The sequence below is a fragment of the Eumetopias jubatus genome, unplaced genomic scaffold, assembly GCF_037043125.1.
Source record: "Eumetopias jubatus isolate StellerSeaLion01/CBP00866 unplaced genomic scaffold, mEumJub1_p1.0 scaffold_10, whole genome shotgun sequence".
Classification (NCBI taxonomy): domain Eukaryota; kingdom Metazoa; phylum Chordata; class Mammalia; order Carnivora; family Otariidae; genus Eumetopias; species Eumetopias jubatus.
This window is the reverse complement of record NW_028274816.1, coordinates 85,898,911-85,914,054: the sequence shown is the minus strand read 5'-3', so window position 1 is coordinate 85,914,054 and position 15,144 is coordinate 85,898,911. Positions and strand designations below refer to the sequence as shown.

Here is a 15,144-nt window from a genome sequence, read left to right as displayed (position 1 = left end):
TAAGTTTTGCTCTTTTTATAATGTGGGTGAATTATGCTGATGGCATAATTCATAATAACCATCTCCTGATATTGTGTTATGTGTGATTATTTTGTTTTTGGAACATTAATATTTACCATAAAATATTGCCACTTGGCATTTGAAAAAACTCTTGGTATCCACATGTCACTAATCATTACAAGATGTTCTGTAGTGAAGCACTGATAATTATCATGAAATGAAAAGCAAAACTAAAAAACAAAACTCACACATGATCCAACTATATGCCGTCTATAAGAGACATACATTAGAGTCAAAGAAAGAAACAGGTAGAAAGTGAAAGGATAGAAAAAATAAACCATGCAAATAGTAATCAAAAGAGAGCTGGGGGTGGCACCTGGCTGAATCATCTGGTGGAGCAAGCGACTCTCGATCTCAGGGTTGTGAGTTTGACTCCCACATTGAATATAGAAATTACTCAAAAAAAAAAAAAAAAAAAGAACAAGAGCGAAGTGGAGTGGCTGTACTAATATCAGACAACATTGTTAATAGAGACAAAAAAAGACATTTTATACCGATAAAAGAGTCAATTCATTAGAAAGACATAATAGTTTTAAAAATATGAACTGAGCAATAATGCCCTAACAAACATAAAGAAAACCTGACAGAATTAAAGGGAGAAACAGACAGTTCAACAATAATAGTTGCAGACTTTAATACCCCACTTTTGATAGGGATAGAACAAAGAGGCAGAAGATCAACAATAAAATAAAAGACTTGAACCATAGACCGACTGGACCAGCAAACATCTGTAGAACACTCCACCGAACAAGAGCTGGATAAACACTCTTGCGTGCACACAGATCATTTTCCACAACAGACCATATGTTAGGCCACTAGAAAACAAAATGAAACACAAAAGCACAGGAAAAATAAAGATGTTTTCAAACATATAAATACAAGCCGAAATTCATCAGCAGCAAGACTCACACTACAAGAAATGTTAAGCGAAATCCTTCAGGCAGACAGAAGATGATACCAGATGGAAACCTGGATCTACACAAATGGGTAACAAGCACTGGAAATGTTTTTCTTGACTCAAATCCCTTTGAAAGATAATTGACTGAACAAAACAAGAACAATGTATTGTGGGGTTTATAACAAATGTAAAAGTAAAATGCATGACAACAATAGCATAAAGCAGGCACTGGCAAACAACGGCCCATGGGCCAAGTCCAGCGCATCCTCTGTTTTTGTAAATGACATTTTATCGTGACACAGGCAAACTCATTCACTTCTGGATTGTTCATGGTTGCTTTCACGCAATGACAATAGAGTTGAGCAACTGTGACAAAGACCGTATGACCCACAAAACCTAAAATATCTACTTGGTTCCTTCACAAAAAGTTTGCTGACCTCAGAAATAAAGGCCCCTGGAAATATTTTGTTGTCAAGTCCTTATACTATTTGTGAAGTGGTATAATATCGCTTGAAGCTGGATTGGGATAAGTTAAAGAGGTATAAATCTATAAACCCTAAAGCAACCACTCAAATAACAAAGATGTGTATCTATTAAGCCAACAAAGGAGTGTTAAAGGAGGTTAAAAAACAAAAACACTCAAATAATACCAAAGAAGGAAAAAGGAACAAAAAGCAGATGGAACAAATAGAACCCTAATAAGGTGACAGATTCAACCCTAATTATATCAATAATCACATTAAATGTAAATGATCAAAACAGTCTGATTAAAAAAGCAAAGATTGTCAGGGGTCCCTGGGTGGCTCAGTTGGCTAAGCATCTGACTTTGACTCAGGTCACGATCTCAGGGTCCTGGGATTGAGCTCCACGTTGGGCTCCCTACTCAGTGGGGGAGTCTGCTTCTCTCTCTCCCTCTTCCTCTGCTTGTGCTCACGCACATTCTCTCTCTCAAATAAATAAATCTTTTTTTTTTTTTTTTTAATTAGAGATTGTCAGATTAGTTAAAAAAGCAAGACCAGGGCGCCTGGGTGGCTCAGTTGGTTAAGCGGCTGCCTTCGGCTCAGGTCATGATCCTGGAGTCTCAGGATCGAGTCCCACATTGGGCTCCCTGCTCAGTAGGGAGTCTGCTTCTCCCTCTGACCGTCCCCCCCTCTCATGTGCTTTCTCTCTCTCAAATAAATAAAATCTTTAAAAAAAAAAAAAAAAGCAAGACCAACTATATGCCACTTTCAAGAAAAAAACTTTATATAGAGACACAGATAGGTAAAACAAAAAAGAATGCGAGAAGATACACCATATTCACAATTGTAAAAGAAAAAAAAGCTGGAATCATTATATTAATACTAGACAAGGTAGATTTCAGAGGTAAGAATATCACTAGGGATAAAAATGTCATTTCTTGGGACACCTGGGTGGCTCAGCTGGTTAAGCGTCTGCCTTCGGCTCAGGTCATGCACGATCCCAGGGTCCTGGGATTGAGTCCCGCATCTGGCTCCTTGCTCAGCGGGGAGCCTGCTTCTCCCTCTGCCTGCAGCTTCCCCTGCTTGTGCTCTTTCTCTTTCTCTCTCCTTCTCACAAATAAATAAAACCTTTTTTTTTTAAAAGGTAATTTCTTAACATAAGGAAATCAATTCATCAAGAGGGCATAACAATCCTATATGTCTCTGCACCTAATAATGGGGCTTCAAAATATGTGAAGCAAAGCCTGATAGACCTACAAGGAGATATGGACAAATCCACAGCTATAGTCAGAGATTTCAGTACCTTTATCTTGCTAATTGACAAGCAGGCAGAAAATCAGCAAGGACATTGTATTCATTTTCTGGAGCTGTTATAACAGACTGGGTGACTTAAACAACAGAAATGTATTGTCTCCCAGCTCTGGAGGCCCAAAGTTCTGGATCCAGGTGTCTGCAGGGTTGGTTCTCTGTAAAGCTGTGAGGGAGAATCTGGCTTCTGGTGGCCTCAGGCATTCACTGATGGCTGTCTTCTCCCTACCATCTATGGACAATCGTCTTCTCTTTGCACGTGTCTTGTCTTTCCGTCCAAATTTCCCCTTTTTATAAAGACCCACTTATACTGGATTAGGGCCCACCCTAATGGCCTCATCTTAACTTGATCATCTGCAAAGACCCATTTCCAAATAAGGTTGCATTTACAGGTACTGGGAATTAGGACTTCAACACCTTTTGGGAGTGGGGGGGAAGGACACACAGTTTAACCCTAACAGATACAGTAAAGTTGAACAACACTATAACCTACTTAACCCGATTGACATTTATAGGATACTTTCCCCAACAACAGCAGAGGACACATTCTCAAGCACACACAAAACATTTATCAAGATAGACCATATTCTGGGCCATAAAATATACATCCATCAATCTAAAAGGATTCAAGTTATACAAATTATATTCTCTGACCACAGTGGAATTAAATTAGAAATTGGTGACAGAAAGATCCCTGGAAAATCCCCAAATATTTAGAAACAAAATAACAGACTGCTAAATAGATCATGGATGAAAGAAGAAATCAAAAGGGATATAAGAAAGTATTTTGAACTATATACCAGAACTTGAGGGATGCTGCTAGAGCAATACTTAGGGACATATTTATAGCACTAAATGCCAACACTGAAATGGAAAGAGTCTCAGCTTGCACTTCAGGAAACTAGCAAAAGAAGAGCAAATTAAAACCAAAGCAAGCAGAAGAAAGGAAATAATGAAGATCAGAGCAGAAAACAATGGAGAGAAAACAACAAAGAAAATCGATAAAATGAAAAACTATTTGAGTAAATCAATATAACTGATAAACCTCTAGACAGACTGATGAGGAATTAGAGAGAGAAGAGACACAAATTACCATCAGGAATGTCATCAAGGAAACGCAAATTAAAACATGATACCACGACACACCTATTAGTATGGTCAAAATCTGGAGCACTGACTAATTCAGCAAACGCTGACAAGGATCTGGAGCAGCAGGAACTCTCATTCATTGTTGGTGGGGATGCAAAATGGCACAGCCACCGTGGAAGACAGCTGGCGGCTTCTTATAAATAACTAAACACACTCTTTCTATATACCAGCAATCACAGTCCTTAGTATTCACCCAAAGGAGTTGAAAACTTATGTCCACACAAAAACCTGCACACAGATGCCGACAGCAACCTTATTCATAATTGCCAAAACTTGAAAGCAACTAAGATGCCCTTCAAGTAGGTGAATGGATGAACAAATTGTGGTACATCCCAGACCATGGAATATGATACAGCACTAAAAGGAAATGAGCTATATCGAATCATAAAAAGACATGGAGGAAACGTGAATGCACAGTGCTAAGTGAAAGAAGCCATCATACCGTATGATTCCAACTATACGACATTTTGGAAAAGGCAAAACTATGGAGACAGCGAAAGGATCAGTGGCTGCGAGTGGGGAGAGAGGAATGAAGAGGCGGAGCACAGAGGATTTTTAGGGCCAAAAAACTACTGTGTATGGTACTATCATGGTGCATCCATGCCATTACACGTTTGTCCAAACTCATAAATTGTACAACACCAAGAGTGAAGCTTGATTAAAACTATGGACTCTGAGTGACATTATGCGTCCTTGTAGGTTCACCAGGTGTTAACAAACGTACTGCTCTGGTGGGGGACATTGTTAGTGGGGAAAGTTATGCGTGTGTATATGGGCAGAAGGTATATGAGAAACCTCTATACCTTCTACTCCATTTCTTTAAATTTATTTATTTTTAAGATTTTATTTATTTGAGAGAGACAACAAGCAGGGGAAGGAGCAGGAGAAGAAGACTCCCTGCTGAGCAGGGACCCCCCCCCCCAATGTGGGACTCCATCCTAGGACCTTCAGATCATGATCCGAGCTGAAGGCAGATGCTCAACCCACTGAGCCACCCAGGTGTCCCTTTAAACTTATTATGTATTTATTTATTTTAAGGAAGCTCCATGCCCAATGTGGGGCTTGAACTCACAACCCTGTGATCAATCATCACTGCTCCACCAACTGAACCAACTAGGTGCTCCTATACCTTCTACTCAGCTTTGCTGTGAACCTAAAACTCTAAAAACAAAGTCTTGGTTTTTTTTAAGTCAATTTTTAAATGCCAGCGGGGGGGGGGGGATGTCTCTCCACGAGCCACAGCTAGCAGTTTCCTCAACACCCCCTTTTAGGCATATCTAATCCTGACCAGAGGCTGTGTTGTGATCCCCATAACAGTCATTTTTTAGTCAGGATCCAGGTTCCAATGATTATAATCTTTTTCTTTTTTTAAATTTCTTAAAGTAATCTCTACCCTCAGCGTGGGACTCAAACTCACAACCCCAAGATCTAAGAGTTGCATGTTCTACTGACTGAGCCAGCCAGGCACCCCCCTCAGCAATGCTTCTAATCTTAAGTGTCACCTGCAGTGACCAACCTCGGTAAAGGCACACACAGCTGTTGGTAGGGGACTCTGGCCAGGGTGAGACTGGCCCCACCCCAGGGTGAGTGTGGGCTCCCTGGACACCTGAAGACCTTGAAATCTCAGCAAAACAATTTCTTACTACTCACAAAGAACCTACAAGATCCCAGGAAGCAGGAAAGATTTACAACCTCTTCGGACCTCACCCCGTCAGAGCCTTCCCGGGTTGAGGACACAGTATTTCCCTCTGAGGTCCGAAGCTGCCTCACTGGTAAGACTTAACGGCCCAGCTCTGGGACTAGCTGATGCTGCCCCAAAAGCACTGAACAAAAACACTAGCTCAGGCTCCTACATTCCTTTTCTACTCTTGTAGAACAAGTGAACGCAAATGTAGACATCGAAAACAGCCCAAGTTTATTATCTCAGTTTCCATGGGTCATGAGTCTGGTCTTGTTTTATCGGGTTTGCTATTGGGGCCTCAGCTGCAATCCAGGCTAACCTGCGGCCTTATCGGAGGCTCAGGGTTGTTGCCAGAATTCGGCTCCTCGTGGCTGGAGCTCTTAGCTCCTAGAGCCCACTCTCAATCCCAGCCACGAGACACCCTCGCCATAGGGGCCACCCTCTGGTTTCACTTTCTCAAGGAGGGCTCACTTGATTAGGTCAGGACCACCCGATCCCTCCTTTGATTAAACTTGAAGTCAATTTATTAACCTGATTATGAGAAAGATGCCCCACCATATCGGCAGGTTCTGCCCACAACCCGAAGGGATTATATGTTTGCACAACAGAGGGTGGGAATCTTAAAGCAAGTCTTAAAAGACACTCCAGGAAGCAACGGCTGTGGACTTTGTGTCCAGGTTATTGCCCGACACTCAGAAACAAGAGTAACAGAAAATGGCAGGAGAGTGCTGCTAAACCTCCCTGACTAGCCAATCATTCACCAACTGCCCCAAGAGGAAGAACGGGACTGTATTAGTATGTTCCAGATGGCTGCCCTGACAAATTACCCCGCAGCTTAGTGGCTTCAAACAACACGAATTTGTTATCGTAACAGTTCAAAAGGTCAGAATCCCAGAGCTCAGTTGCACTGGGCTGAAGTCAAGGTGACGGGCAGGGCTGGCGATGGTGCAGGCTCTCAGCACAACCTGCGTCCCCTCTCCTCTGGCTGCTTAGAGTGGCTTGTGCCCCGGTCGCCCCAGTCTCTGCTTCTGTGGCCGCATCGCCTCCCCCTCTTCTGTGGTCGAATCTCCTGCCTCCCTCTCATCGGTACCTTTGTGATCCCACCACCAGGCCCACCCAGATGATCCAGAACCAGCTCCCATCTCACGATCCCTAACTACTTCATGTCTGCCGAGTCCCCTTGTCCATGTAAACGGACATTTAGCTTACCACATTAGCTTACCATGGTGACTAAAAGCAAAGTCATGGTTTTACAGAATGCACAAAAGTTTGCGATCCTAGAAAAATGGGCATAACAGCTACAGGGGTGGGGGAGGGGTGGAATGGGGTTTTAGAAAAGTGGGCTGTTTTTGTTGCTGGCATTCAAGGAGACCCACGTTGTTTCTGAGGATCATGGGAACTGAAAGTCATGAGTGCCCGAGCTGACCTCCTAACGGGAACCATGCTTCGGACTCATGTGGATTTCTAAACAACAAACTGGAACTACACAGCCCCCTTCCAGCTGGGAAAACCCGGAACACAGCCCTCTATTGCTCTGTCCCTCACACCCCACACCAACAAGCCAGGGATTTCGGAGGCAGTGATGCCAGGCGCTCTATGTTAAGACAACTTCTCAACTCTTGCACCTTCCAAGATGGTCAACCTCGTAGAACTTTCCTACCAAAGAGTGCCTCGCGCCATCTCTCCTTATTTCAGCAAGCCTAAGGTGGTGTCATTTAAAATGCACCACCAGGGGCACCTGGGTGGCTCAGTCATTAAGTGTCTGCCTTCGGCTCAGGTCATGATCCCAGGGTCCTGGGATCGAGCCCCGCATCGGGCTCCCTGCTCAGCGGGAAGCCTGCTTCTCCCTCTCCCACTCCCCCCTGCTTGTGTTCCCTCTCTCGCTGTGTCTCTGTCAAATAAATAAATAAAATCTTTAAAAAAAAAAATAAAATGCGCCACCAATTTCCGAACCCCTAAGACAAGGAATATGCTGCCAATTAATTACAAAACACCACCAACTCAAAGACACAACCTGATTTCGGAGACACTAAAACGTGAGGGAAAAAAATTTTGAAAAACAATACAATGTGAGGGGAAATATGCACCTTTGAATCAATGGGTTTATTTTGAGTCAAAGTACAGTTAAGCCCCTCCTTTCCTGCAAACCTGTTAGGTTGTGATCTGAACAATGAGAATTGTAGGATGAGCTCCTCTACACAGGATGGATCTGGCGCTTCCTCCTGAGCTGGAGCTTTCTATCCTTCCTGCCTTAAATGAGATCCCCCCAAGCATGGAACCTGCTATTTCCATGACTCCAAGACATCATAAAATGTTTATTTCTATTTTCCTGGGGATGTGCCATGGGGTGACCAGGCAGACGGAAGTAGGGTGACTCTTGTGAAGCCCCTTCCTAACTTGCTCCACTGTTCTTTGGGTTCCGAAGCCCAAGATATCTAAATGGTGATCACAGCTGAACAGGGGATCACCTGTCCTCAATGGAATCCTGAAAATAAGTTTTAATTTTGGCTACTTTATAAAGGAGAGGCCACAAGGCTTTGAAGAGAAAATGCCCTTTAACTTGGACATGCTATTTCTGCAAGAGATCATCTGTGTTCAAGGTGTGTGGACCTGGTGAAATGGTCACTGATTCTTCCATTGTTATGCCCATCACCATGGCTCTAGCTGGAGACTCAGATGCATCACCTTGATGATGGGAAAGTGAAGCAGCTCTTTCCTCCCTTAAGCAAGTTTTGATTAGCGCACTAGGGTTGGTTGGCTCTTCCTGGTTATGGTGTGCCTTTCATTTTTTCTGACCCTTAGAAGTAGCACGTGGAGGGGGAGGGGAAGCAGACGGAGAAGCATCATGGTCATCTTTGTGCATATGAGCAAAGCTGTGGAGAACGCCCTGCTGCTCATCAGGATCCACGCTTGGAAAGCACTGGTCTGTGTCCTCGCGTGCACTCACGTCCTGGGATGGGCATCTTCCACCTCAGTTCTGAGCTCCTGGAGCTGTGGCTGCTACGTGTGTGCTTGCAGCCTTCCTCTTCCAGGTAGAAACACAACACCCCTCCCATGTCCGGCGTTCCAGAGGCGGGATTTACTCCTCTGTGCTGATAGCCCCCGTACTCGCCGTCCTAGCTTCTGTCCTGACCCTCTACTTACGATGTGGGCAGATGGTGCATCTCTCCACTGCCTGAGAGCTACCACCCCTCTGCCAAAACACACGGTCGACCTTAAAAATGCTGAGTCTTGAACTCCTAACCTCATATTTATGGTAAAGGGTCCCACCAACAGGGCCAGAGAAACATTGGTCTCCAAGCATGTTTGTTGTGTTTTCTTCTCAGCTCCAGACGGTGAGACTCTCCACTGCGTTCATGATGGTCTGTGCAGCGGCTGAACTTGTCATTGCCAGAGCTTGTTCTCTTGCTTCTCAAGAATCTTTTAATATTTATATTTATTCTCCTTTGCTCCTGGGGCTGTTGATGATTCTGAGCAACTGTCAAAAAACAGACACTTTCTTACCTCTGGAAAAGTGAAAGTGTCTAAAAGGGCTTCTGTCGTGCTTATTTCTAGGTCTGGCAGGTGTCCTGCCGGCACCCTAAAAAAATGTGTAGTTCACTCAAAACATGATACTGCTATGTGTGAAGAGCTTTGGCTTAAAAAGAAAAAAAACAAAAACAAAAACAGCGAAAGCAGAGGCAACCTTTTTCTAGGCCATTCTTTTTGCTTGCAGGGTCCTTCTGATGCTGCTTTCCTCTGAAGATGCCCCCGCCCCATTCAAAAAGCAATCTTAAGAGACTAGCAAGGGAATCTTTTGTATCCACGTGATATTTGACGTGCCCCAGATGGCCACTTGGTGGCGCCAAAAGGTCCACTCTCTTCCCCCTGTTGGTGTGGGTCCTGGGGAGGTGACACTTTTTGAGTAACCCAGAGGCCCAAAGCCAGAGGGGGAATATCCAGCCAAAAGGGCAGCTGATCCTCGTCCTCGAGGGCCATTTGATAATACCCATTTTATTCAGATAGAGAAAGGGTGGGGATCTGAAAATGATTTGGAGGGCACCTTGGTGGCTCTGTCATAAGCATCTGCCTTTGGTTCAGGTCATGATCCTGGGGTCCTGGGACTGAGCGCTGCATCAGGCTCCTTGCTCAGCGGGGAGTCTGCTTCTCCCTGCCCTTCCCCCCGGCTCGTGCTCATACTCTCTCTCTCTCCCTCCCTCTCACAAATACATAAATAAAATCTTAAAAAATAATAAAAATGATTTAGTTATCCTGTGCACTGCCTTGGGACGGACAGATGCATGCATACACTCGTGTGTCAAAGTCATCAACACAGGGCCCCCTAAAGACATTTTATTTCCAAAGTCGGTCATCTCTGTCCACTAAGCATAAAGGGACTCAGGCATTTCAGACCAGACTGTAAAGGAACTTTGAAAAGCTATAAAAGCAAACAAAAACTTCACTCAGGTACCGTTTTCCATCCAATTGGAAAAAAACTGGGTACAGACAGACAGTGCTGGTGGGGACTCGAGAAACATGTTCTCTCCCACGTTGTTGGGGAGGGTCTAAATTAGAACCATATCCGTGGGGGCGCCTGGGTGGCTCAGTCGTTAAGCGTCTGCCTTCGGCCCAGGTCATGATCCCAGGGTCCTGGGATCGAGCCCCACATCAGGCTCTCTGCTCCGCGGGAAGCCTGCTTCTCCCTCTCCCACTCCCCCTGCTTGTGTTCCCTCTCTCACTATCTCTCTCTGTGTCAAATAAATAAATAAAATCTTTAAAAAAAAAAAAAAAAGAACCACATCTGTGGAAGACAGTTTGGCAAAAGTGGGCTGAATCACAAACCTGCATTCCATTTCTAGGAATGTACCCTATGAATATGTTTGCACACGTGAATGTCACATTGGAGCATGGTTTGTTTTAAGACTGGAAAAAACACTTAAAACATCCATAATAGGAAGCATGAAATTACGAACATCTACATAATGGAATACTGTGCACTAGCAAAGAGGGAGAGGTCCAGGGGAGCCCCACCCGAAACCAGTGCCCAGGTCCCCAGTTTGTTCACCCCTTGTGAGGCCTTCCAGCCATCTGTAATTGCTTGCTCCAGCTCCTCCCAGGTGACCATGGTGACTTCTTCTCCAACAGGCATCAAACTCATCTTCCGGCTCACTAGGTCCTGATAGTAATAGACAACATGCAGGCAGACAGACAGACAGACACACACACACCCCAAGTTTAATCCCAGAAAGCTTTAGGAACAGAACAGAGCTAACAGAATCCACAGCCCTAGTCCTGAGGAGAAGTCACTGTCCTTCAAGTGACCAGTGAGATTTGGGCAGCCAGTTTCCTGTCCTTTGTGGGCCCCTGGTGGGACACCGGGCAGGGATGGAAAGGATTTCCCCTCAATCCAGGGGCAGTGCCCAGAGGGGCAGAGAGCCTCACCCAACTTCGGAGGGACACAGACATCTGGGGTGGGAGTCTGGACATCCCCCCCTACTGCCTGCTTGAGGGCCCTCTGTTACAGAACTCGCCCATATTACCAGGATTTCATTCCGTTCTCTGACTATCTTCTCTAGTACATCAATCCGCTGGAGGGCTTTCTGGAAGAAAAGTTCAGAGATGGAGGATCAAAACAGCCCCTCCTGTGGCCCCTACACATACGTACACACCCACACACGCACACACACATACATGCACTCACAGGGGAGAAGAAGAAAGGAGGTGTGTGGATCTTACAGGAGCAGGGAGTAGAGAGCTGCTAAGTCAGCTAAATTGTTTTCTTTCCAGCCAACAAGAGGCAGGAAAGTGAGGTGTGTGGTGGGGGACAGCGTGCCAAGAGCAAATGCTAACCCAAGGGTGGGAATCTTTGCTCCTGGGATTCACTTCATCCTACCCACGACCGAAACATTCTGGCACTACAGAATGAGGCTGACCTCGCCTCTCAAGGACAAAAATGATCAGGTCCTTCAGGGGTGTCTAAATGGCTGTGTGGTTTAAAGAGAAAAGCATCCCAAAAGAACCAAAACAATGGCCACCCACATGGCTCAGTCGGTTAAGCGGCTGCCTTTGGCTGGGGTCATGATCCCAGGGTCCTAGGATCGAGTCCCACTCGGGTTCCTTGCTCAGCAGGGAGTATGCTGCTTCCCCTGCTTGTGCGGGCACTCTTTCTCATAAACAAACAAATAAATAACGTATTTAAAAAAAAAAGAACCAAAACAAATTGCTAAAACTTAAGTTATTCCATATGACTTATGCAAACCTCGGGAAAGTAGGAATCTAGAGGTAAAACAAGCACTTGGTTAAAAAAAAAAAAATCTAAAAACACCACACTTCGAAAAGAAAAGCTTCCCAAGGCAGAGGTGAGTCCCGCTTGGGGCTCAAGGCTTGGGATGAGGGGCAGAACCGAGGCAGGGGCCCCCGTGGCCTCCCTCAGCCTCTCGCTGGGCTTCTTCCTAACTGCCTCTCCTCCTCCTTCCGGCGCTAAGCCCCTGGATGGCTTCTGGAGGCCTGAACTAAGAGCACTGCCTGGTGCTTTGGGCCCTACTGTTCATCTGAAGGGGGTTCTACTTCTTTCTCCAAGAAAACAAAGATCCAAGTGAAGGTGTGGCGGGGGTCTGAGAAGGGGCAGCGGAATGGCGAGGACAGGCATTGCATGGGAAGGTGGCGCCTCCGCGATCCGCGACGTGGGGTCCCCGCCGTCCCTCACCGCAAGGCTCGACTCAGGGAGCTCCTGCGCCTTTTCCTGGGCCTCTTTGAGAGTTTTCACGTCCTCCACTACATCGTGCAGCAGCTCCATGGCCTGCAAGGTGGACACGGGGCCATTCCGAGGCCTGGCGCACCCCCACCACACCCGCGCCTCCCTGCTCCCGCCGCCTCCCTTCCCGCCCCCGGGGAGCGGCCTGTGGGCTCCGCCCCCCCCCCCCCCCACGCTCCGCACTCACCTGGGAGACCTGGGAGACGGTGGCCCGCTCGCCCTTCGCGATTTCCAACGACCCTGCTCGTGCCCTTGCCGGCGTCAGCTTGGCTGTCTCCTCCTCCAGCCAGTCCCGGGCGCCCAGCTCGCTGATGGGGGCCGTCAGGTGCTGCACGTGGCTCACGATGCCCTGCACCTGGTTCGTGACGGTCTTGAGCTGCCTGCTGAGGTCCTGCACCTGCCCGCCCAGGCCCTTCACCTGGCTCTCCAGCGCCGCCGCCGCCGCCGTCGGTGGCTTGGCCAAGCTTCCGCGCGGCTTCTCTTTGGACACAGCCAGCTGCGGGGCGCTGAGCACTGCCTGCGGGGGCTCCAAGGTGCGGCTTGGCTCCGGCGACGGCAACGGCGACTGGAAGTCGATGCGCACCTCCTGCAGGCTGAGGCTCCGGAGCATGGCCACGATGAGCGTGTGCAGGGCCGTGAAGTTGACGGCGCCCACCTCCGGGGTGCCGATGGCCAGGTCGGCCAGCTCCCGGAGGGAGACCGTAGTGGTGGCCGCCGTCGCGGGTGGCATCGTGCGCCCTCTCAGCAGCGGTCCGCGCCCTCGGCCGGCGGGGCGGCCATGTCCCCCTCACTGCCCCCCGCGCCCCTGGGCGCTCTCCGGGGCACCAGTCACTGTCTGCCGCCCGCTTGGAGGACGGAGGGGAAGCGCCCGGCCTCCGGGCTTCCCACCCTCTGCTCCTGGGGACCCGCGCCCGCCTCCCCGGCGGGGTCCCGACACCCGCCTACCCTCCGCCGTCCAGTCTCCGAGCTACAGCCCTGGGCCGCCCTCCCCTCGCGCCGGGTCGCGGCCAGCGGACGTTTGGAACGGGATGTACAACCCCGTTCGCTGCCAGGTGGTGCTGGCCCCCGCGCGCCCCCAAGGGTTCTGCGAAAGAACTGGCGCCGTCTAGCTGGCCACGGCGCAGTGCGGGACCTGCCCATACGCGAAGCCACCCCCCAACTCGCAAGGGGAGCCCATCCTAGCGGGGTCTGGGGAAGCCTTGGCCATACCCCAAGGCACCACGAGTTGTTGCTATCAGTTATCGCTCCTAAAGGGGCTATGGGGCTGTGTCAAGGCACTGCTATGGGAACACAATAGTTTGGGGAGGGGAGGCGTCCTATGGCTCACCTAGATTCCAGCCGTCCCTTAACCTAGGAAGGCCTCCCATTCATTCAGCCACTAAGAACAGGACATTTAAGAGACACCATGTGTGTCCTTAGCCTGTTCCATTATTTAGGGCAGTGGCACATGTATCTAAGGGATGCAGTCCTGAGACCTCGGCCTTTTGGGGACAGTTCTCATCTCATTTTGCTTCGTCAGAAAGGAGGGTAACTTGGAAAAGACCACTCACCACCCAGGCAGCTCCAACCCGCCACCAGATGACAGACCTTCACTGTGCCACCCTGGCCTAGTTTATCTCAAAACAGACTCCTCTGGTCAGGTGCCAGCATTTCAGCTCATCCCAAGGCAGGATTAGACAAGACTAGAGGAATTTGGTGCTCTCAGCAATTGGGGATTGACTTACCCACACCAGATTCTTCCAGAAAATGTAAAATGTCAGTGTTTACATTCAGGAAAGCTAAGGAAAACCTGTGCAAAAATCTGTACCATGTATTCCTATTTTAACTACTTCTCAAATTCAAACTTTTAGTCTGAGCTGATAAAATGTAATGGAAACCCTTCATGCCCCTCATCCCCAAGTGTTGCCTGGGAGTGGAGTTAAAACAACAGTCTAGAACCTCCAGGAAGGTTAACACCTGAGGATTTTTGTTCACCATCATAGTTCCAGCGCCTGACACTCAGTGGGGCCTTCATGTGCTTGCTGATACCATCAAAAGAACAAATTCTCTGCAGCTTTGTGCACTTAGGCTTTTACCCCATAAAACAAAAGGCTGGATCACAAAGTTAAAGCCTTGTAGTGGGGCATCCATGGTCCTAGAGGCTGTGGAAAGTGATCTTCTTGATTCTAAGTTCGATGTTACCCTGCTACTACTGTGCTAGCTCGGGCCAGAATCTTAACTCCCGGAATCCTCACGACCTCCTCTGCATATGCCTGAGACCTGGCATCATGCAAGGCACATATTAGGACCCACTAAGTGCCCATAGAAAGGGTGTATCTGAATATATTCTAATTCTAATCCCAGGAAATATATTCTACTAAATAAGTACATAGAAACACCTCGGTTCTTATAGGCGCAGGAAAATAAACATTAACTGGATGTATAAATGGAATTTTGGAGTTGAAAAGGACCTCCCTCAGCTGTCAGTTCCAAACCTCCCTTTTTATATCTGATGAGAGGTCCAGAAAGGACTAGTCATCTGCCTGGCCATACGAATAAGAACTAGGTCTCCTGAGTAATAGTCCATAGCTCTTCCTCCACCACCACGCTATCTGATAATTAAGTTCTTGCTCAAAATGCCCCTACTTGGACTATTAACAGAAGGCAACTTGTGTGCTTGAAAAAGCTAATGTGCTCAAAGTCTTGATTGTGGCTTGGGAACTTTTCAAGTCATTAGGAAAGGGGTAAAAATGTCAAGGAAACGTCCCTGCAGAGAAATATAATTGTACAAAGAATCGAATTGTCCTTTACTATCCCTCAGGAACAGAACCAGTTCCAGCTCATTGCCCAACAGACAGGCTCTGCTCCTCCCCAT

At 47.5% G+C, this 15,144-nt stretch overlaps 1 protein-coding gene across 1 annotated transcript in view; it reads right to left on the bottom strand.

Annotated features, from left to right (window-relative positions):
- QRICH2 (glutamine rich 2) overlaps positions 1–13,020 on the bottom strand; it is a 34,356-nt gene extending 21,336 nt beyond the window's left edge. The window contains exons 1-4 of the mRNA XM_088027052.1: positions 12,478–13,020; positions 12,243–12,335; positions 11,077–11,136; positions 10,602–10,712 (exon numbers count right to left, since the gene is read on the bottom strand). Coding sequence (XP_087883178.1) covers positions 10,602–10,712; positions 11,077–11,136; positions 12,243–12,335; positions 12,478–13,020 — 807 coding nt within the window. The remainder of the gene's footprint in view (positions 1–10,601; positions 10,713–11,076; positions 11,137–12,242; positions 12,336–12,477) is intronic.
- Positions 13,021–15,144: the final 2,124 nt, after the last annotated feature.